This window comes from Rattus rattus, chromosome 7 (assembly GCF_011064425.1).
Source record: "Rattus rattus isolate New Zealand chromosome 7, Rrattus_CSIRO_v1, whole genome shotgun sequence".
Taxonomy (NCBI): domain Eukaryota; kingdom Metazoa; phylum Chordata; class Mammalia; order Rodentia; family Muridae; genus Rattus; species Rattus rattus.
In genome coordinates, this window is record NC_046160.1 from 86,447,895 (window position 1) to 86,472,605 (window position 24,711).

Consider the following 24,711-nt stretch of genomic DNA (forward strand, 5'->3'; position numbering starts at 1 on the left):
CTAATTTAGATTTCATGCAGATTAACATTCCACTTAATATCCAACTTTTACTGCCCAAATTATAAACTGGATGTTGCACAAGCAAAGTCCAGTAGAGGTGCAGAGTGAGGAGCAAGGAAAGGAGATCCAGAATCTGGGTTTGAGGCGGCCTTGGGTTGCCACTTTCTAGCTATGGGACTTCAGACATGTCACATAATCTACTGCATTCTCTCCACTCTCCACTTGGTGGTCATTTCTTTCAGATACTGCACTTGTCAAATGAAACTTTTCCGACTGAGTTATTCCTTATAGGTTTGTAGCTGTTGTTTCATTTCATTTGATTTGATTTTATTGAAACAGGGTCATCTCATGCTGACCAGACTGGCCCAGTTCATAATCCTGCTGTCTCAACATCCCCAGGACTACAAAGACAGCCTTTGCCTTCATGACTGATTCTTTATAGCTTTTACTTCTTCGAGCTTTTCTATTTCACTTTATTGTTTTGGGATTACTCATTAAACTATCTTTGTTTCAGTTCCTTCAAAATCCCTGCCAGGCGATCTCTAATTTTTATGTTGGAATAGCTGTTTGTCTTTCTGGCTAGTGTTGGTTCTTGAAATAACAATTGAGCTGCTTTTTTTTCAGATTCATGGTTATTTTTATTTTATTTATGTGCACAAGTGTATATATATGTGCCTGTTGTCCAAGGAGGCCACAAGAGGACATTAGATCTCCTGGAATTGGAGCTACAGATAGTTAGGAGCTGCCATGTGAATGCTGGGACCCAAACCTAAGTTCTCTGTAAGAGCAGTCAATGCGTTTCGCCATTGACAAGTCATTTTCCAGACTGCGAGACTCCAGACCTGACTCATATGCTCTGATGCCTGGATGAAGAAGGACACCTGTCTGGAGGCTTCTGGGAAGATATGGAGTGAGCTTTTCCACTGAGCATCCTTGCTACTGTGCAGTGGAACCCTTCACTCTTCACTTGGCTCTCTGTAATACTTCACTGCCTAACCACCAGGTTAAGCTTGTTCCCTTATGGGCCTTTAACAGTTTAAGGCAGTGTTCTCAACTTTCCTAATGCTATGACCCTTTAAAATACAGTTCTTCATGTTGTGGTGACCCCCCCCCCAACTATAAAATTATTTTTGTTGCTACTTCATACTGCAATTTTGCTAGTTATGAATTATAATGTAAATATCTGTGTTTCCTAATGGTCTTAAGTGACCCCTGTGGAAGGGTCTTTCTACCCCGAGGGGGTCACAACTGACAGGTTGAGAACCACTGGCCTAAAGGGTAAAGGCTCAGCTTTTCAGTTGGAATGGGGCCTCCATTCATTTCATGGTGCTCCCCAGGCAGCTTGCTGAGTGCTTCTTTCCTGAGAGGAAGGTCTGGCTTTGGGTGGATGTTTTTGTTCATGGTCTTTGGTGTCTTCTTGTTGCTAGTTTTCCCAGGATCTAGTCTGAGATATATTAAGAAAAAGAAAACCTAGAGAGTATGTTGCTATGTCCAACTTCACATCACAAGGTTCCTAGAAAGTCTGACTTCTCTCCACATTTCAGTCTTTTTATATTTATCGTATATATAACACAGAGGGTTTCTTGGCTTTCTCTTATTCAGGAAAGAAAAGAGAAGTCTGTGCTCTCCCTCTTCCAGAGCATTGTCTATACTAGGCTTTAACCTGATAAAACTTGCAGATTCCACAAGGCCACGGGATGGGCAAGTGTAGGATTCCTTCCACATCACTATTACACAGGCTGCCTCTTCCAAGCCAACCCCTGCATATCCCTGAGACTGCCTCTGTCTGCTCCTGTTCTGTCTGACCTTTGTTCGTGACACTCCACCCTTTAAGGGACCATGTTTTTTGAGCCTGTGCAGTCAAGCAATTCTTGATAGACATGAAGTTTGTACTGTTCGTTTAAGTGCTGGTGGTGCCCTGCCCTCAGCTTTTCCTTTTGTATGTGTTAGTCATTCCTCCCAGCTAGAGAATAATACTCTCTGGAGGAAATGAGCAAAAAGTATAACTCATACCCCTCTGTTCCCTCAATTTCTAGCACAATACCAGGATTAATGAGGTGGCTCTATACATTGGTATGCTGGTTTGAATGAAAATGGTCCCTATAGGTTCATATGCTTGAATGCTCCCCCCACTACTTAGTGGAACTGTTTAGAAAGGATTAGAAAGTGTGGCATTGTTGGAGGGGGTGTGGCCCTGTTAGAGGAGCTGTGTCTCTGGGGTGGGGTTTGAGATTCAAAAGACCATAGCAGGCTCAGGGTCACTCCTTTGCCTGCTGCCTTCAGATCAAGATGTTCAGCACCCACCATGCCTGCCTGCCTCCTGCCGTGATCTCCATTATGATCATCATGGACTAACCCTCTGAAACTGCAAACAAATCCCCAATTAAATGCTTCCTTTTGTAGATTGCCTTGGCATGTTTCATCACAATAGAACAGTGACTATGATAATTGGTGTTTCTTATAGCTTTAACTTGCATTTGATGATGTTGCTCCCCCAATTGGAGGACCGTGGATACCTACATGTGAGCAAGACGTCTGTAGACTTCTTGCAGAAGTACTAACTTTTCAGAGTTAAAAAATCCATGTCAAAGATTGAGGTGACCTTGGCTTTTGTTTCTTATTTCTGTCAACTAGATCTGCAATAGCTCAAATGCGATTTCTTACTGTCCAAGAGTCTGTCTTTAATGGGGTGAGCAAAACAAAGTTCAAAGTACTTTGAAATATATACAATATTCAAAACTCCCCTGCACTGAAGATAAAGTCTTTGGTCTACAACTGATTTTATAATAATTTTATTTAGTGAACATATTAGCAAATTCATGTCAGAGAGTTAGAAAGAGCTGTTCGAGATGAAAATATACATCAGAAGGCAATGAGCAAACATGGGCTTATATGAATTAGTAATATGCCACAAATACACGCCTAGTGAGACAGGGGGATGAAGAACAAATCCGATGGGACTTTTAACATCAAAGAAACAGTTAATGAATTCCCAAAATATTTTAGAAATTTTACATTGAGTATTTATGGAGCTAGATCTGGTATTGAAAGAAAAAAGGAAGAGAGTTAAAAAATAAATATTAAGAATATTTGCAGATCATATGTTTAATATGTAGGATACTGACCCAAGATTGGACACGAGGATAAAGTTCTTAAGTGTTATACTGGGGAATTTTCTTATCCATGGAGAAGTAGAAAGGGTTTTTTAAAGCTACAGTTTTGTGGAGAATGCACGATAGGTCACTGTTTTTTTTAGGTAAACTATGGTTTTAACAATGAATACTCTCCATGGTTTTATTAGGTGGCTTCTGAATTTGCTTTTGAGAAACATGTAGAAAGAAACACAGTAAGCACAGTGTCCAGTGATAAGGACAGGAAGCATCACTCTTCCAGGAGACATGGAGATCAGGCATCACAAATTACCTTCCTTTCTGAAGTTCCCTACCAAATTGACGACCTCCCTTTTGCTTAAACATCGGTAACTGAGAGATAACTCTGTCCGGCCTTGTTTAATTACTAGAACACCATTCTTCACTCAGTAGAAGTCCACTTCTCTGAATCATTCATCTCAGTTTGGTCCCGGGAAGTCTGCTGGGACTTGCTACCTTCTTTCCCTTCATCAAATTGACGTTAAGTATTCACTCTCATGGGATTCCTTTCTTCCTGTTAACGAATACCTTCTTCTAGCAATTTCTCAGATGGTCTGTTTTTCAAGAGCATTGTTACTTCACAGTTGTCCTTGCCATGCCTACCTCATCAATGCTCAGAACATGCCACTCACTCTTGCCTATGACAGACAGAGGCCTATTTCCTTCTCCAGTGTCCACCAGGGACTCTCTATGAATACTACTTGAGATTACAGAAAAGGTTTTCATAACGTCACCGTACCACTAGCTCATACTTATTAATTACAACCCTTGGTGTTCTCAAACTCAGTCATGAACTATTTAAGTTTCACTTCCTATGTTCTGCACATATTAAACATATTTTTATGAACCTGTGCTCAGGATTTTATATGTATGGTTTCATGAACCACTACTCTTGTCTCCTCCTTAAATCCTGTAGACTGGAGCTTAGGACATTATATTCTTTCCTGAAGGTGTCAACTACCGTGTCATTCACTGCCACTCTCAGTGTCAGCCCTGGGTCTGTATTAGCAATCATCTAGGTGTTCCCTCACCTCGCCACCATCCTTACCAACCTGGAATCGGCTCTCCAACAAGCTGTCCTCTCCTCTTTTGGATACCCATCTCCTTCCCAATCTCTATCCTAAACACCTCAGCTCTCCAACTGATGCCTCTGATTCTTTGAGCTCTCTTACTCTAAACTCCTTCCTCCGGCAGAGCCTAATCCCTGTTTGTTACCTTTGTCTGTGCCTTCCCATCAGATCTGATGATAATGTATGGATTCACCACCTCACACATGACCTCAAATCTACAGCAATAGGTACTGTAAAATTAAACCAGAAATCCCCTAACCATTTACCTACTCTAAACCAAAGTTTGGCTGAATGTGGCTGGAAAAAAAAAGAGGAGGAAAAGAAAGAAAGGGAGAAGACAAGGAGGTTATAGTGTGTATGGTAACTTTATTATAGTATATATGGTGACTTTATACAGTATATATGGTGACTTTTCTCACATATGCTTAAAACCACAAATTCCAAGGGAATCCCAAAAGCTGGGATTTTTACTCCCCCATTCACCTAGACCATAATATCCTCACTCCCCACTCAATATCCCAGCAACTGTGGAATAAGGCACTTAACTTGCTGTTAAGACATCTGGATACCCAAGTATATCAGAAATCCTTGACTGTGAAAACCGACTCCCTTGTGAACTTACCTCTCTACCCATGACTACCAAGTGTCTACTGCTAGTCTAGACCATACTCCATCCACACTGGACACTGAAAACTTGACATCTCCACTTGGGCATCTGGTGCTTCAAAATCAACAATTCTGAAAGCTAACTCCTTGTTTGACCCTTAAACCCTGCTCTCTAAAACCTTCCTAATCCAAGTCAGCAACCCAATTACATTTGCTCAAGTCAAGTTCCATGGCACAACTGAATGTTCTTTTCCTCTCACATGCCATCTATAATCCAATGAGATGCCACCTTCAGAATATACATTATGATTGTATCTAGAATCTGACTACTTTTCGTCTCCTTTGAGGTTATCTCTCTGGTTCATGCCATCATGATCTTCTAACTGCTCATTCTTCCTCCAAATCTACCACCATCATTCCTGTGTTAGATTCTTGACATGATGAGCAAAGTGAGCTGCATAAAATTGGTTCCGTGCTATGGGCAAAGACCTTTGACCTTTTAACTCAGAGTAACAGCCCAAGTGGCGACATGGGCGGAAAGACTCAATCTTGCCTTTTGGCCTTGGCTTGTCTACTGTTCTTCCCAGGCTCACTTTGCTATCCTTTTCGGGGCTTCTGAATGTTCCAGAAATGCACATAGTAGATGTTGTGCCCAACGTCTGAAATGATCTCTCGGGCATCTCACCTCCTGCAAGTTCTTAGATTGGTGCCACCTTAACAAAGATTTCTCTCTGATTACTTCTCCAGCTCCCATTCCTCAGTTTGGACCTTCTCTGTGGTGCTTTAGAACCCTTCCAGGACCTTTCTGGCTGCAGTCTTCTCTTTCTCCTTCCCAACCCCAGCCTCCAAATATACTCTGGGCAAACGGACTCTTTTTTCTTCCTGCTTTAGCATATCCCAGTGCTTACAACATCTGGTACATATCAGGGATTCACTAAACTAGAGTAGAATTGCGAATCAAATGCTATCTTATTGAAAAGTAAATCAGGAATGTTATTTGTTTTCCTATCTTAAATTATAAAACTCTCCAACACATATTTTCTCCCTATACAAAAATTTAAATTAAGACAAAAGATATTTTAAAGAAGAGTTCATCTTGCTGTTTTTGGATAAACACTAAAATATATTTTTCCTCCTTTAAAACAGTAAGGTTAGTGCAATTAAAGAACATAGTTTCTACTCCTTTTACAAGTTGAGTTCTTGGATATAATCAGTGCTGTGTATATGATGGTAATTCCAAAAAGAAATGGTGATTCAAGTGGTAAATCTGAAAACAGAATGATTATATTATGTGGTCTGTATTTTAGGGAGCCATGAATTTCTGGAGATTAGCATAATCCTTGTTTTGAAAGGATTGACCAGAATTATAAAGATTTTCCTTCCAGGATTTGAGAATGGATTGCTTTGTTTTTCTGTCTTTGAGGAAGTATCTATTTTAACTCTCAGGCCTTATTCATCTTCTCAAGAGCTACTTGGAATAAAGTCGAATAAAGTCATTCAGCACTGTGAGCTATAAGGCAGGTGCATCTGAGGAACGGGCCTCATCACAGCTACGGCTGGGTTTTACTTGTGGTGAGTTCCCAGCCCCGTGTGCTTGAGCCTTCCCAGTCTGTTCATTTACACTGCTCGACAATCATGAAATGGGAAGACACTAGCATCACAGCATCCTGACAAACAGCAGGCTCTCTAGTTCTTGATCTTCTCAGCGTTCTCTTCCACTTCAAATAGTGTTTAAAGAATCAAACACCCAGCTTGGGTTTTTTTCTTTTTTTTTCTTTTTTTTAAACCATGTTCTTTCTGGTGACTTCTGTGGAGAGTGTTCATGTATTGGTTCATGTATTGATACATCAGGCTCCTGAAAACATGCCCTCTATATTCTTTGCCCTCTAAGTTCTCCAGTACATTTTTCTAAGCTCCCTTGGTCACTATTGAAATTTAATTATAGAATCATAAGGCACTGTGTTTGTTTCCAAAAGGTGGAGACAACCAATGACCCTACCCAGCTATGACACTGATGAACCACATCATCACCAGCACGGCATGATAACCATAAGGGTGAAACAGTGGCACATGTATTTTAGCCATAACCAACATCTCTTTAATTATATTTAACATCTACTCAACATGAGGAAGACCATGGCTGGTACTGGAAACCTACCTAACTCTTCGGTGCTAGTAAAATCATGGTTATTGGAGAATCAACAACTACCTATTCGCTAAACCAGCACAGTACCTAACAACAACCTATAAACAATTGTCTTTATACCCACAGATCAGTGTAGTCTTCCCCTCATCAAGGAAACTTTCTTTGCAACAGAAAACCACAACTCACCAAAAAGTAAAATTCTGGAGCCCAGCCCCAATGCATGCATTCATGAAACAGATTCTTTTCCATAGCTATGTATTCAAAGCAAGCTACACTCATATTTATGTATCTTGTGTTGACCTTGCTTCTGTGACGGGGGATAGTGGTGATGGCTTTCCAGTCAAGCCCTCGGCAAAGATTTGAGAATGAAAAAGATGAAAACTGACACAAAGGAAGTGTTTGGCTAAACTGAACACGGATGTGAGACAAAGTGAAGCATGTTGTAGGAGTCCTTGACCTGTGATCAGCAGAAGCATGTAGTAACTGTTCACCAGGGTGAACTGAGAGGTTTCTCGCTTTACAGACAAAATATTTAATAATCCTTGCTACCTAGGATGGACAGTTACATGGGCAATAATCCACACCTTGCCTCCAAAACCTCAGTATCAGAAATTCATATGCAACCTAGAAAAAGAACAGAAACAGGTCTATCTGTGGGTGGTGGGGGGGAAGGGGCCAGAGGAACAGCAGAGTGAGTTTCCAGAATGGTGACTTCAAAAACATCAAGAAAGTCCTAATGATATCCATTTTCAATGTGTTTTTAAAGTATAGAAGTATTTCTAAGTGTTAGTGTAGGATAGGTTTATCCTATTGCCTCTGTAGGAGGCAATCTATCTATTTCAGAGATGTGTATCATATTTAACTGCCAGAAATGTGAGATCAGCAGTTTTCAACCTGTGGATCGAGACCTCTTAGGAGGTCAAACAACCCTTTCTCGGGGGTCACACATCAGATAGCCTACATATCAGATATTTACATCATGATTCATAACAGTAGCAAAATAACAGTTAAGAAGTAGCAACAAAAGTAATTTTAGGGTTAGGGGTCACCACAACATGAGGAACTGTATTAAAGGTCTGCAGCATTAGGAAGGTTGAGAACCACTGGGCTAGACTGTGTCTAAAGGCTCTGTCTAAAGAAACAAAGTGCATTAGGTTTCCAGACTATTTTACTCTTTCTGTAGACGGCAAGAGCAGGGTGTAGTGTTGCTTTTTGTTTTAGTATCACTCTCAACCTATGAAAGACTGGAAGAGCACTGTAGTTTTCTAGATGAGGTGCATAAAAAATTCCTAATAAATCATGATAGATGGAAACAGAAGTATCATATTTGACTTTTTAAAAAATGTACCTATGAACTCCACAGTCCCAGGAATGTCTACTGAAGAAGACCTCTTCCTTTTCTTTCGGCAATTATCTAAAAAACAATGTCAAATTTATCCAGAGAAAGGTACAGCTGAGGCCGTCCATTCTGGCCTGGCTTCTCCTGGCCATTCTCTGTCCTGGCCTCCACATGGCTTTCACACAGCCAACAAAGTGGGTGATGAGTTCACCTCTTACCATTTCAATTTGCTCAGACGTCCTTTCTTTAAAAAAGAAAAATTCTTTCTGTAAACAAAGGGCCATTCTTCTCTCCCTTTGTTTTTGTGTAGTCCTTTTGACGAGTTCCCAGGAATAAAATAACCAATCGTGGAGGGGGAGATGCAAGAGAGAGAGAGAGAGAGAGAGAGAGAGAGAGAGAGAGAGAGAGAGAGAGAGAGGCTTTTTTTTGTATAAAACTAGAGAAGCTGGCGACGCCCACAGTTAGCATCCCCTGACACTCTGTTGCTTCCACATGGCTCTTTGAATGTTCCTTGGCCAAAGACATCATCGCACATGCCCACTAGCAATTTTAGAAGAGAAAGATTATAGTGAAAGAAGAAACTGTTGTTTTTTGGCATTGTTTGGAAGTTTCCCATCCTACACAAGTGTCAGAAGCAGTGGGGATAGCTGAAAATCCACTAAGTATAACAGGTTTTTATAGCTTGCTTGAATGATTTTATACACACACACACACACACACACACACAGAGAGAGAGAGAGAGAGAGAGAGAGAGAGAGAGAGAGAGAGATGCATATCCTAGAAGTTGACTGAGAAATATTTTTTGGAACTATTTCTTGGGGGAATTTAATTACCATCAATGTATAAAAATAAACAGCAGAATTTCTGCCCAGATGGCATGATCAATGGTTCTTTTTCAGAAAAAAAGTTTTTAAAGCATCCATATCTGTCTGTATATGAAAACGAAGCCTCCTGTTTACCCTGCTTCATGCTTAAGCTTCCATTGAAGTTGAGGCCTAAAGCATTCTCTTTCAAAAGAAAAAAAGTTACGAAGTAGCCTTCTTGCTTGGAGGACACAGTGAGAAAACTGGGGGCCCGGGAGGCAGAACCACAGCAAACACAGACTCTGAGATGCCTTGAGCCCAAACTTCCCCCCACCTTTAGGACATCAGGAAAAAGTGGTTTCTATTTATAAAACAAAATATAAAACTGCAAAGTCAAGCAAGGTGCCCCACAGTCTTCCCCTGGGTTTGTGGCCAATACACTATTTTTTTTCTTACTCTAAAAAAAAAAAAAAAAAAAAAAACATATAAGATTGGTTCTGCTTTTATTGGGATTTTCCAATAAATGTCTACTTACTTGGCTGTCATTTTCCCACACCCATGTCTTATACCTCAGCCTATCTTGTCTATGAGTAGGGAGCTTGGAGATGTAACACATAAGCCAGACAACAACCGTCTGGGAAATCCGTCCTGCCTAATAACCAACGACAGCATTTCTATACAAATATGTACGCCTGCATCCCGTCCACCTCCTCTCACCCAAACTTAGAACCTGTTTGCTTTTATTAGTTTATTTGATGCTGAGGAAACCAACCTCTGAATTGTTTGAAATATCTTCATAATAAAGATGCTAGACGTGGAAGATGCTATTTTGTCTAGTACCAGGGCATTGCATCTGTGTAGCTCACAGAGTAGATTTGTAAATGTTTCCACCATTAAAAAGACATGATCTGCTCATGGATTGGCAGGATTAATATAGTAAAAATGGCCATTCTGCCAAAAGCGATCTACAGATTCAATGCAATCCCCATCAAAATACCAATCCAATTCTTCAAAGAGTTAGACAGAACAATTTGCAAATTCATCTGGAATAACAAAAAACCCAGGATAGCTAAAACTATGCTCAACAATAAAAGGACTTCTGGGGGAATCGCTATCCCTGAACTCAAGCAGTATTACAGAGCAATTGTGATAAAACTGCATGGTATTGGTACAGAGACAGACAGATAGACCAATGGAATAGAATTGAAGACCCAGAAATGAACCCACACACCTATGGTCACTTGATTTTTGACAAAGGAGCCAAATCCATCCAATGGAAAAAGATAGCATTTTCAGCAAATGGTGCTGGTTCAACTGAGGTCAACATGTAGAAGAATGCAGATCGATCCATGCTTATCACCCTGTACAAAGCTTAAGTCCAAGTGGATCAAGGACCTCCACATCAAACCAGACACACTCAAACTAATAGAAGAAAACTAGGGAAGCATCTGGAACACATGGGCACTGGAAAAATTTCTGAACAAAACACCAATGGCTTATGCTCTAAGATCAAGAATCGACAAATGGGATCTCATAAAACTACAAAGCTTCTGTAAGGCAAAGGACACTGTGGTCAGGACAAACGGCAACCAAATAGATTGGGAAAAGATCTTTACTAATCCTACAACAGATAGAGGCCTTATATCCAAAAATATACAAAGAACTCAAAAGTTAGACCGAGGGAGACAAATAACCCTATTAAAAAATGGGGTTCAGAGCTAAACAAAGAATTCACAGCTGAGGAATGCCGAATGGCTGAGAAACACCTAAAGAAATGTTCAACATCTTTAGTCATCAGGGAAATGCAAATCAAAACAACCCTGAGATTTCACCTCACACCAGTGAGAATGGCTAAGATCAAAAACTCAGGTGACAGCAAATGCTGGCAAGGATGTGGAGAAAGAGGAACACTCCTCCATTGTTGGTGGGGTTGCAGACTGGTACAACCATTCTGGAAATCAGTCTGGAGGTTTCTCAGAAAATTGGACATTGAACTGCCTGAGGATCCAGCTATACCTCTCTTGGGCATATACCCAAAAGATGCCCCAACATATAAAAAAGACACGTGCTCCACTATGTTCATCGCAGCCTTATTTATAATAGCCAGAAGCTGGAAAGAACCCAGATGCCCTTCAACAGAGGAATGGATATAGAAAATGTGGTACATCTACACAATGGAATATTACTCAGCTATCAAAAACAACGACGTTATGAAATTCGTAGGCAAATGGTTGGAACTGGAAAATATCATTCTGAGTGAGCTAACCCAATCACAGAAAGACACACATGGTATGCACTCACTGATAAGTGGCTATTAGCCCAAATGCTTGAATTACCCTAGTGGCCTAGAACAAATGAAACTCAAGACGGATGATCAAAATGTGAAGGCTTCACTCCTTCTTTAAAAGGGGAACAAGAATACCCTTGGCAGGGAAGAGAGAGGCAAAGATTAAAACAGAGACTGAAGGAACACCCATTCAGAGCCTGCCCCACATGTGGCCCAAACATATAGAGCCACCCAATTAGACAAGATGGATGAAGCAAAGAAGTGCAGACCGACAGGAGCCGGATGTAGATCGAACCTGAGAGACACAGCCAGAATACAGCAAATACAGAGGCGAATGCCAGCAGCAAACCACTGAACTGAGAACGGGACCCCCGTTGAAGGAATCAGAGAATGAACTGGAAGAGCTTGAAGGGGCTTGAGACTCCATATGTACAACAATGCCAAGCAACCAGAGCTTCCAGGGACTAAGCCACTACCTAAAGACTATACATGGACTGACCCTGGACTCTGACCTCATAGGTAGCAATGAATATCCTAGTAAGAGCACCAGTGGAAGGAGAAGCCCTGGGTCCTGCTTAAGACTGAACCCCCAGTGAACTAGACTGTCTGGGGAGGGCGGCAATGGGGGAGGGTGGGGAGGAACACCCATAAGGAAGGGGGGAGGGAAGGGGATGTTTGCAAATGTACATAAGAAATACTCAAGTTAATAAAAAAAAAAGACATGATCACTATCGAAACATTGTATTGCATAATATGTGTGTGTGCATATTTCATCCATTTGATGCATTTTAGTGCATGCAACCTAACATGAAATTTCTTTTCCTTGCTTGCTTGTCTTCAGTGACCCTAACAGGAGGTAGGTAAACCTTATATACGAAGAATTTACTCTGAGTATGGCAGATAAAGGTTCCGACCTGTGAGCCACCCTCAGCAAGGAAGGCTACATGCACAACGGTTTTAGGTTTATCGTTTGCGTTTTGCTCTTGCGGTTACGAGTCTTAATTTCTCTTCATTTGGACACAAGAAGTTGTAAGGGCAACCAGGAAACTATTATTTGGTTTAAATCCTATAACCCGTTACAATTAATATATGACAAATGGGGTTGTCAACCTTTGGGTCTTTTCACATTTAAGTCTTCCCTTCCTTTCCTCCCTCCCCTTCCTTCTTTCACTTGTTTCTCTTTTTATTTCTTGGACCCTACTTTTTTTCCTCCCAGTATCCAAGACATTCTCCAAATCTCCTCAACTGGCTTAAATCATGTTTGTTCTGGAGCAGAGTTTAGACAACCCGAGGCACTCCTCATAACCCTCGAGAGGGGTTGGCTTAAGAAAGGGGTTTCCCTAAATCAGCTGCCAGGAACACACATGCCAGTCCCACCCTCGTCCCCTCCTCCAGTAACACCCACTACCCAGGCCTCACACTACATTACCAAAACTATACAACTCCCACTCCAGCACAGCAGAGCCTCTCAGACCACAGCACAACACACCACCCCCTACAGTATTTCTTCTGAAAACAGCAATAACCAAGTAGCCAACCCCTCCCCGTGGTGCCTGTCTGTCTCTAGCTTCCAACAGCCAGGACAAGCCACGGCCCTAGGGTTGATTCCACCAGGCAAGGATTTTCAGTGAAGGGCAAGTCAGGGGGAAGAGAGGCCGAACCACTGGCAGTTTTTCAAACGCAAAGCAGTTTTTCGAACGCAAAGACAGTTCAGACTGCTGGGTAAACGTGCCTGGATCTCTGGCCACAACCCCAGCACTCCAAATCTACAGCTAGGACCTTCACATTTATGGATTCCAAGTTTCAATACTCTGATAGATTCAGGTAAAGAGCAGCTAGGACATAAAGAAGGAAGGCTACAACCAACTCCCAACCTCCTAACAATGCTGTCCCTCCGGAATTAAGCCTGGGACTCATGGGGGTTTGTTTTCTGCGCGGGAGAAAGAGCTGAGCTGGAGGAGAACTGGAAAGGAGTAGGGTGTGGTGATTCCTTGAGGGAAAAGAAAGGGAAAATTAAAGTCTCTGCTGTACTCCGCTGCCCTAACCCAGAGGGAGGGTCCTGAGGCGGTGGGCCCACTCGCTGCTCAGTTGTCTACGCTGCTGTCGCCCCTGGAGCACTCTACGCGCAAACACGCCCCAGAAAACCATCACAACCTGTCACTCCCGCCCTGAGGCCCCTGGCAAGAAGGAAAAACTTGTTCCGGGGCGCAGCAGAAGCCAGGCTAGCCAACGAGGAGAATGTCTATGTCTGAAACTAGAGAAATAATGAAATAACTGGACCAACAGCCTTCTTCCTCCTGGCCGCTGGCAGCACCCTGCTGTTTTCCACCAGTATGCTAATATTTACAGTAGCCCCAGGCGAACCCCTGCTGGGGTTGGTCCCCCCTCTCCCCCGCCCCCAGGTAAACAGGCCAGGAAGACATAGAGGAAAGCTGTGGACTAGGGGACTCACAAAAAACACGTCCCGGCCTCTATTTGTGGGGTCGCGGTGCGGGCCGGCTTACCTGTGGATGCAGTTTCCATGGCGACGGGAGGCGACCGGGCGGGGCCGGAGCACAGTTCCCGCGACGACACTACCCCAGCTCCAGCGCCGGACCCCCAGGCGGGCTCCCCATCCTGCTGCGCTGGTCTGGCCCCCTTCGGCGGCGCTTCTTCGTCCTCCCCCTCCCCCCGGCCCCCGAACAACTGGGACCCGGGGTTAGCCGGAGACAGTGGCTCATCTTGCAGATCCGGCGGTGCGGCCATGACTGGCTATGCCCCAGGCTGGGCGACTGTAGCTTGGCAAGGCCCGGGTGAGGTGGCTAGGGACGCGGACGCTCCCTGCTGCTGTCCCTACCGGGACTCCGGGCTCCAGGAGGCTGCAGAGTCTCCGCGCCACCGTCGCTGCTTTTGCTGCAACTCAGGCCGAGACGCTGCTGCTGTTCTGGGCGCTTCGGCTCCTCCTTCTCCCCCTCCTCTTCCTCCGGGGCCCCGGGGCGGCTGCCGCCTGCGCTCCTCCCCTGCTCCAGAGGCAGCTCGCTGTGCCTGCGCTGCTTCGCTACTCCCAAGCCTGTTATTACGCAGGTGAAAATGGCCTGCTTGGTCCGAGTCCTCCCTAAAGCACGTCAGCCCCGGGCCTGCTAATGGCAGGCTCTGATTAAGGGATGTGCCAAACCCACTTGATTTTACCCTTTATCTGGGGAAGAATTACACAGAGAGGACGAGCAGGTACGGGCTGCAGCTTGACTAGATAAGAAGTTAAAGCCAGATTGGAGTCCTGGGACTCTAGGACAGCAAGCGAGACTAGTGAATCTCAAGACAACCTTTCTGAGGGTTAGCGGCAGAAAGGACACTGGCCTGAGCCGTAACCTGGTGATCTGCAACGTGGAGGATAAATCCTTTATCCTCAAGTTCCCAGAACCCGTACAAACAAACAAACAAAAACAGTAACAACAAAACAGCATACTGGAATGGGCCCTCAGATGGGACACGCAAAAATGCTTTCCAGACCTGTCCCAAGTAGTACTGAAAGCAAACAACAACAAAAACAAACAAACAAAAAAACCAGAAAACAAAACACACACACACACACACACACACACACACACACACACACACACACACACACACACACAAAACTTGGCTGTGCCTCTTCTTGGAAACATTAAACCGAAAGCCACATAAAGGACAGGCTGATGGGCAATCTGTTTTATTTGAGAAGTGGATGTTCACAGAAATGTCTTCTTCCCACCACCCCACCCCCACCCCTTACTGTGCTCCCCGATATAATGGAAAATCCTTGTTGAGGGTGAAGGTGACTCACCTGCATACGCTATTCCCAATTTTAGACCTTTCTTTTCAAACACGCCGTCTTACTGGTTCCTGAACTGTAAAATGATGTGCGTGCCTTTCTTTTAAGTCTTAGCTAAAGTCTAGCATCAGTGTAGAAGAGTAACAGTTACCTGTTAGTCCTACTCTACGAAGGGGGAGGCATCTGTGCTGCTGTATGCAGAGAGGTTGTGTAGGCTTCTCAGCTGCCATTCGCATATTAGGAGAGTCACAACTAGCTGTAAATTCAAAGGCCAGAGTCATCAACATTTGGATGCTCTTAAAAATTATGAAAATGGAAAAGTCTTTATTCAGTGTAACCTTTTGTTCTAGTAGTACAACACTGTTCAAAAGGTAACAATAAATTGGAGGAAAATGTGTGTGATCTCACAGTCACCAAACTTTTCAGTATTAATATATTCAAAATTATTTCCTGAGTCCAGAGAAACAGCTTAGCGTTTAAGAGTGATTGCTGCTTTTCCAGGGGGCCTGAGTTTGGTTCTCATCACCCACATCCAACAGCTCACACCTGCCTGTAACTCCAATTCCTCTCTCTCTCTCTCTCTCTCTCTCTCTCTCTCTCTCTCTCTCTCTCTCTCTCTCTCTCTCCCCTCTCTCTCTCACACACATCACTTTTAAAAAATTTAACTTTTATGGAATATGTTCATTATCTTCATGGTGAGATAGCATCACAGTTGTATGCATGTGACAAAAATCAAGTCATGTGTGTATGTGTGTGATTCAATGTGTGTCAGTTATTTAATAAAGCTATAAAAATTATCTTAGTTATTCTGAATCATCATAACTTTTTTTAACTTACGAGAAAATAAACACCTACTTAGTTAGGTCTCTTGAAAGTCTTATTTCATTGCTGTTTTCCATGGATCTTAATGGGAAGGTTCTTGAATGTGTTATTCCGATATGCTGTTTAGAATGCCTTAATATACCAAGAATGCCAGGTAGGAACTTTCTCACCGTTTCATTATTAATATGCCAAGAACACTGGAAGTTCAAATGAAATATTTACATGGCTAATAAGGAGCACTGAGTTTGAGGCACTATGACGAGAGGGACAGATACTTTGTTTCTCTGAGAAACACTAAAGAATCGAATCACTGGAAAACTTGGTTAACTGCAAACCTCTTTGTATCCTTATGGTTAAGTAGACATAGGGATATGGCTGTAATGTTCATCATTAAATGGATCTGACCCATTTCATCAGCTACCAATCAATACTCTCATTGGAGACTATGTAGAGAAAATAGCCCGTTGAATCTATTTATACTTTACTCATTATAGGAACAGACAATTTCATTTTGATAGATTATTCTGAAAAGAGAGATGGTGTGCTGGTGTTGTGTCTCAGAAGTATAGAACTGAGCTAGGATGTGTGAGGCTCTGGGATGGATCCCCAGTGTGAGAGAGACAGCAAGACAGAGAGACAAAAAACAGTGAATCGGGTTCTTCAAAAGGGTGTGCATCATGTTTCAATGGAGTGTTCTTCACAATTATCTTCACTTACAGGCTCAATGTGTGAAGTTTTAGAAGTTATCTTCTATGGGGAAAAAAGCATTCAAGTTTATGTTGTGATTTAAGAAGATTCATAGGCTGTCATGTCACCTGCTCATCCCTTACGATGATCTTATGAAGTCGCTGACTTGAGGATTTATGGACAGAGCATGTCATTGGTGATAGGCTTCCAGGACTAGCATAGTTACTACAAGTTACAAGTTGTTCTAAAATGCTTTTGAGAGAAAGAAAACAGGGCCGGAGCATTTAAGGCCTTCTCCGAATGTTGAGATGATTCAGAAGAGTTGAGTCTTTGGGTTTTTGTTGTTGTTGTTTGTTCATTTGTTTGTTTTGTGTCCAATAAAAGGAATCTGATGAGGAGCCAAATAGCTTGTTTCAGAAGTAGACAACAGGATCCACTGGTTATTATGTGATGGCTGTTGGAAGTGCTGTGTAGAGAAAGCATTGTGGGCCATATTCACATCCTGTAGGAGAGAGGTTCTAGAAAAAGTAAACATAGCTACAGCCAGGCAAGGAAGGCAATGGCGGCCAGTATTTCCTCCTCTGTTTACACTTACCCTCAGAATCGCTCACATCACAGGCCATTTTAAATGCAATGGTGAAGTCACCCTCTCTGACTTAGTGAGGCGTTTGTCTCACATGACACTTAGTCTAGTGCCTCAATACATCAAAAAGCCATTGTGAATCATGTTGACTCAGAACCTAATTTGTCTAGGTAGCACCCAGATTATTTTGGGAGTGTGCTTTTCACTTTTGGATAATGTAGAAGCTACCGGAGTTGCTGGAAAGGATTCTCCACTTATGACTGCAGTAAAACAATACTTAGGTTGACACTATAAAGTTGTCCAGGAGACACCCCCAGCACTTAGCAGATTCACCAGCACTTTTGGAACAAACACAGAGGGAGTAGCTGCTGGTATATTTCATCTGTCACCCAAAGGTATGAAATGCAGATGTTTCTAGTGACCTCCAGTAGGAATTAGACAAGGAGAGCTTACTGCTTTCCATCAAATCTAGCTTTAATTAGTACTCTTAAGCAAAAACATAAAGTTCCTTTCATTTGCAATACTTACAAAAGGGGGCATCTTTGAAGTAACAAGTCTGTATTTCATTCCATTTTCATTGCTTAATATTACTCCATTATATAGTATATCTTAATTTATGACCCACTTATCAGATTATTCCCATTTTTGAGTTATAACACAGAGATAGTGCTTCTAAGAATGTTGTGTACACATTTTTGGTATGTTTTTACTCACCCAAGGTATAGAACAGTCTTCGCAAGAATGCAAAATTGGAGGGTCTGTTTTTTCATGCTCTGAAGAGAATAAAAGAATTTTTAAGGCATACTGAGCTTGAGAAGCATCCAGAATACACCTGACAGAGGTAAGTTGCCTTTGGCTAACTTCATTCTTTATACTCACATAGATCTCATTTAATATTCACACACGTGCTTTTTATTTTTAGTTTCAGGAAAAATATATACTAATACTGATTTTACCTTTTAAATTATTTGACGACTTAGTAGATCAGGTTTTCTATGAACCTCACAGTAACTTGTTTGTTTCTGTTTTATGGAGATTTAACTCACTAAAAGAAATACTTCAGTATTTGATTCAGTGATTTTTAGAGTCTTCATAGAATTTTATAGCCACCACCACAAGCAATTTAAAATATGACAGCAGCCCATACAGAAACTCCATATACATTAGCGGCCATTCCCCCATCCCACCTGACACCAACATCAGCCCCAGGCAATCGTCAAGTATACTCTGTTTCCTAGATTTACTTCTTCTGAGAGGTTCATATAAACGAACTCAGACAACATGTGGCCCTTTGTGGCTGATTTTTTTTTCTTTTCATAACTTTTTGTGTTTGCTCACATGTGGTGCATCCATATTTCATTTGCTTCTTATAGATCAGTAAATTACAGAGATGTATATATGCCTCTGTTCCCTCACTCATATCAGTCAGATAACTTAGGTCATTTCCACGTTGGAGTTATTGCAAATGACATTTCTAAAAACTCTATAACAAAAAGAAGAAATCACACCCACTAGGATTGGATGGCAAGAAATAATCAAACTCCAGACTGAAATTAATAAAATAGAAACAAAAAGAGCAACACAAAACAAGCTGTGTTTCTGTGTTTTCAATTGTTAATTCTGTGCCTACAGAGAACTAAATGTTGTCAGGATTTTGGTACTGTTATTTCTATGGTCCATCATTGGGGTTTTCTATTTTGTAAATATCCATCTTTTCTCATTTGTCTAAAGGTGATCTAGAGTTGTATCAGAGGTTGTCTCACTTCTGAGGTCACAATAAAGAGCTGATGGCCATTGGGGCAGCACAACTTCTGGGATGAGAGAGTGACAAAGGGGAAGAAAATGACACAACAGATTTGAGTGGTGTATGAAGTGGCACAGACAGAGACTGCAGCAGAGTAGAGAGGTACAGAGCTAGCTGTGTGGCAGGTCATAGGCTAGAACTGTCCAGTTAAGTCAGATGAGCTAGCTGGAGACTGTCCCAGCAAAAGGCCTGAGCTTTACAGTATTATAGAGTCTCCATGCCTGTATTTATACTCTTGACAGATCCACAGAAAGTCCTGCTATAAGAATCAATGAAACAAAGAGTTGATTCTTTGAAAAGAAATCGATGATTGACAAACCCTTTCCAAATTAACTTAAAGGCAAAATGAATATCTAAATTAAATAAATTAGAAACAAAAAAGGAAACATAGCAACAACACCAAGGAAATCCAGAGAATAATAAAGGCATCCTTTAAAAACCTTTACTCTACAAAATTGAAAAATCTAAAAGAAATGGATAATTTTCTTGAATTTAAGATTCTAACTCATAATGAAATAGAAGCAATTATTAAAAGTCTTAAAACCAAAAACTCCAGGGCCAGATGGATTAGAAGCATAGAATTCTATCAGATTTTTAAAGAAGAATTAAACATCAATACTTATCAAATTAATCTACAAAATATAAAGAGAAGAAACATTGATCAATTTATTGTATGAGGCCATACTTGCCTGTAGGGAGCAGTTTGATGCTAAGGTCCTGTTCCCCAATTGGTTCTTGACCTGTCAGTAAAGAAAGCCATTGGCCAATTACTGAGTAGAAGGTAGAGGCAGAATTTCCAGGTTCCTGGAGGTAGGTGATGCAAGGGAGTAAAAGGAGTTTGCCATGTGTTGGAGACAGGAGAACCAGGAAACCATGTGAGATTTCAAAATGGAGTGGCCACACAGGCTGCTCCCACAGGCAGGTGGTCAGGAGACTTTAGCAACTGAAGTTTAAGGCAGGTGGGAGAGACTGAGATAAGAAACTGGTAAGGGCAAGATTTTCCAGCTGGGAGATAGTAGTAGCAGCAATTGTGCCCAGAAGGCAAATAGAAAAGGAGTGAGTGTGTGTGTGTTAATTCAAGGGAAGCTGGGAGGGGCTGGTAGTGCAGTCACCTCTAGGAGCTCAAGGCAGATTGAGCGTAGAAATACATGCAACAGTTTCCCTGATACTCAGACTTCATAAATAATCAATTTTTTAAAAAAAATTACAAACCAATTTCTCTTATGAACATGAAAACACATCAAAAAAGATCACCTTCTATGATCAAGTAGGCTTCATCCCAGAGATGAAAGGATAGTTCAACATATGTAAATCAATAAATGTACTCCACCATATAAACAAACAAAAAATGAGTGCATGATCATCTCGTTAGATGCAAGCAAACAAACAAACAAACAAACAAGAAACAGTCCTTTGACAAAATCCAGCAGCATTTATGATAAAAGTCCTGGTGAGATCAGGGATACAAGGGCCATACCTCACATAATAAAGACAGTTGACAGCAAGCTGAATAGCCAACATCAACTTAAATGGAAAGAAACTTGAAGCAATTTTACTAAAATCAGGAAGAAGACAAGGTTGTTCATTCTCCCCATACTTATTCAATATAGTACTTAAAGTCTTAGTTAGATCAATATGACAACTGATGGAGATCAAGGTGTTACAAATTGGAAAGGAAAAAGTCAAAGTATTTTTATTTGTAGAAAATATGATCATATATATATCTACATATAATATATATATATATAATATATATCTTCCTAAAAATTCCATCAAGAAATTCCTACAGCTGATAAACACTTTCAGCAAAGTATCTAGAATGAAATCGATACTCACAAAAAATTAGTAGACAACCTATGTACAAATCACAAATGACTGGGGAAGTATTCAGGGGAACACTACCTTTTACAATAGCCTCAAATAATATAAAATATCTTAGGTTATTCTAACCAAGCAAGCAAAAAGACATGCGTGATAAAATTTTGAAGTCATTAAAGAAAGAAATTGAGGAAGATATCAGAAGATAAAAAGACCTCTTATGGTAGGATTAATATAGTAAAAATAGCCATCTTATCAAAAGCAATCTATAGAGTCAATGGAATCCTCTTAAAAATCCCAACACAGTTCTTCACAGACCTTGAAAGGACAATTTCAGCTCCATATAGAAACACAAGGAAGCAGTATAGCTAAGACAATCCTGAATAATAAAAGAACTGCTAAAGGTATTACCATCCCTGACTTCAAATTGTATTACAGAGCTATAGTAGTAAAAACAGCATGGTATTGGCACTAAAACAGGCATAAAATGAACTGATTTAAATTGAAGACCTAGACATAAATCCACACACCTCTGAATACATGAATTTTCTGAGGCCAGAAAGACATAGTGTAAAAAAGGCAGCATCTTCAACAAATGGTGCCCATTAAACTGGATGGCTTTGTGTAGAGGCATCCAAGTAGATTCATACTTATCACCCTGCAGAAAATACAACTCCAAATAATTGGAAGACCTCAACATAAAAGCACATATTGAACCTGACACAAGAGAAAGCGGGGAATAGACTGCACAAGAAAAGACTTTCTGGGGTTGGGGATTTAGCTCAGTGGTAGAGCGCTTGCCAAGCAAGCGCAAGGCCCTGGGTTCGGTCCCCAGCTCCGAAAAAAAAAAAAAAGAAAAAGAAAAAAGAAAAGACTTTCTGAACAGAACATATCATTAGCACAGGCACTAATATCAACAATCAATAAATGGCACCTCACAAAACTGATAAGCTTCTACATGGCAAAGGACACCATCACTTGGACCACGTAGAAGCCTACAAAATTGGAAACAATTTTCACCAGCTTCAAACATCATAGAGGACTAATATCCAAAATATATAAAGAATTCAAGAAACCGAATTTCAAGATAAGAGCCTAATTGAAAAATAGGGTCCAGACCCAAGCAGAGCATTATCAAAAGAGGAAACACAAATGGTTGAGAAACACTTAAGGAAATGCTCAACATCATTAGTCATCGGGGAAATGCAAATCAAAACCACTTTGAGGTTTCATCCTATACCCATCAGAAGGCCAAGATCAATGATATAAGTGGCAGCTCATGCTGGGGAGGATTAGAAGGGGGGGAGCACTTATTCACTGCTGGTGGGAGTGCAAATTGTGTACAGCCACTTTGGAAATCAATATGCCTTCTCAGAAAATTGGGTATTGATCTACCTCAAGATGCAGCTATACCACTCTTGGGCATATGTCCAAAAGATGCTTCATCAACCCAGAGACCTTGCTCAGCCATGTTTATTGCTGCTCTATTCATAATAGCCAGAAATCACACATGACATAGATGTCCCTCAACAGAAGAATGGATAAAGAAAACGTGGTACATTTACACAATGGGGTATTACTCATTATACTGAAAAATGAATTTTTCAGGTAATGGATGGAACTAAAAACAGTCATCCTGAGTGTGATAGCCCACATCCAGAAAGACAAATATGGTATGCATTTGATTATATGTGGATACCAAGTGTTAGGTCAATAATAACAAAACCACAATCCATAGAACCACAGGGGTTAGGTATAGAGTGAGGGACTGGGGTGACAGAGCTCATTAGGGGAGGGAAATAGGATATGTGTAGATGGATGAGACGGCTGGAACCGTTGGATCAAGTGAGAAGGAGAAAGGAGAGAGGGAATCAAGGGAGGGAACATGGGGAAAGACAGCTTAACTTAAGGGCCGTTTGAGGAAAAGTACAGTAGAAGCTTTCTAAACTATATACACATATAAAGGCAATCTACAATCACCAAATAATGGAGGAGAAAGAGTCCTAGTTGGTCATCCCTTGTCACCAAATGAAGTTTCTAGTACCAGGCTGGGTTCCATGTAGTTGAGATTTTGGCCAAAAGGGTTCCCTGGGAATCCTCAAACAGTCAGACTATCTCCAGTACTATAGGTTGTGCCCCACAAACCGAAGGCAAGGTCCCATTCCTGAAGACATTGTCTATACAACTCACTGACCATGATAAAGTCAACCTGACTACATAGAGCCTTCGCCCTACATGCTAGTGTCTTTGGTATAGGAAGGTCCTCTCCAAGTTTTGCCCAAATCTGATGCTTTAGTTTGGCGTTTAGTATAGTATAGTATAGTATAGTATAGTATAGTATAGTATAGTATAGTATAGTATAGTACAGTACTGTATAGTGTTGTATTATTATCCCTTAAAAGCCTATTTGTTTTCTAATCGAACAGAGAGAACAGGAGTAGATCCAGGTGGGAGGTGTCTTAGCTTGGGTTTCATTGCTGTGAAGAGACACCATGACTATAGCAACTCTAAGAAAAGAAAGCATTTCACTGAGGCTGGCTTACATTTTCAGAGGTTCAGGCCATTGTCATCATGGTGGGAAACATGGCAGCATCCAGGTAGACATGGTGCTGGGGAAGGAGCCCATCTTGATCCAAAGAAGAGACACCACGGCTATAACAACTTTTATAAAGGAAAACATTACATTGGAGCCGGCTTAAAGCTCAGAGGTTAGGTCATTATCTTCATGACAGGAAGTATGGTGGCATGCAGACAGACAAGCATGGTGTCACTCAGGCAGATATGGTGCTGGAGAAAGAGTCAACTGTCCTACATCTAGATCAGCAGGCAGCAGGAATAGAGAGAGTGACACTGGGCCTGGTTGGAGCATTTGAAAGCTCAAAGCCCACCCCCAGTGGCACACTTCCCCCAAGAAAGCCACACCTACTTAAAGAAGGCCTAATAGTGTCATCAGTGCCTATGAACATATGGGGGAAAGGTATTCAAATCACCACATGAGGGGAGGTGGGGAGGAATTGGGATGAGTAGAGGGAGGAGAAAACTATAATCAGGCTATATTATATAAGGACAAATTTTATATTCAATAAAGGGAAAATCATTGCTGGGCCAGAGGGATGGCTCAGTGATTAAGGGCACTTGCTGATTGGGCAAAGAGCCTGGGTTTTGTTTCCAGGGTAGGGTGCCTTTCAGTCACCTGTGTGTAACTCCAGCTTTGGGGAGACTGGCACCCTCTTCTGGGCTCTGAGGACACCTACACACAGGCCGTCACTCACACACATAAATATAAAACTAAATCTTTTAAAGAAACAAATAGGATGAAAACCAAAGGGGCTATTCCTGTTCAAAAACCAAGAGATTATTAAATTGAAAGACAATGTTTGATGACAAGGTTTTGAACGTTAAAAGAAAATTGACAAAAGAACAAGAATGGAAAGAATGGGAAATAGCTATTTGAAACTGACTAGCTGGACACATTGCTGGGTTCTCATCCCAAGAAAGGACTGACACAATTATGAAGAATCAAAGACATTCTAGACAACTCCTGCTGATCTAGGGTCAAGGGACTTCCGTCATGTTGGACCTCCACAGCATCTATGGCTATGGAAATTCTTGAATTTCACTTCTTCTAGATATCAAATAATAATCATAAAAGTATTCTTTTGATACATTCCATCACTGTGCTTAAAAACACTCCCTACACATCACCAAAAATACACAAACCTATTGGTAGTGTGTGAAGGTTGCAATTTCTTCACATTCTTCATATTTCATTTTAAAATTGCAACCATTTCAATGAGTATGGAGTAG

The 24,711-nt window shown here is 41.4% G+C and overlaps 1 protein-coding gene across 1 annotated transcript in view; it reads right to left on the bottom strand.

Moving 5' to 3' along the window:
- Window positions 1-14,544, bottom strand: part of Rtn1 (reticulon 1) — a 204,224-nt gene extending 189,680 nt beyond the window's left edge. Inside the window, exon 1 of the mRNA XM_032907922.1 lies at window positions 13,905-14,544. Coding sequence (XP_032763813.1) covers window positions 13,905-14,145 — 241 coding nt within the window. The 5' untranslated portion in view covers window positions 14,146-14,544. The remainder of the gene's footprint in view (window positions 1-13,904) is intronic.
- Window positions 14,545-24,711: the final 10,167 nt, after the last annotated feature.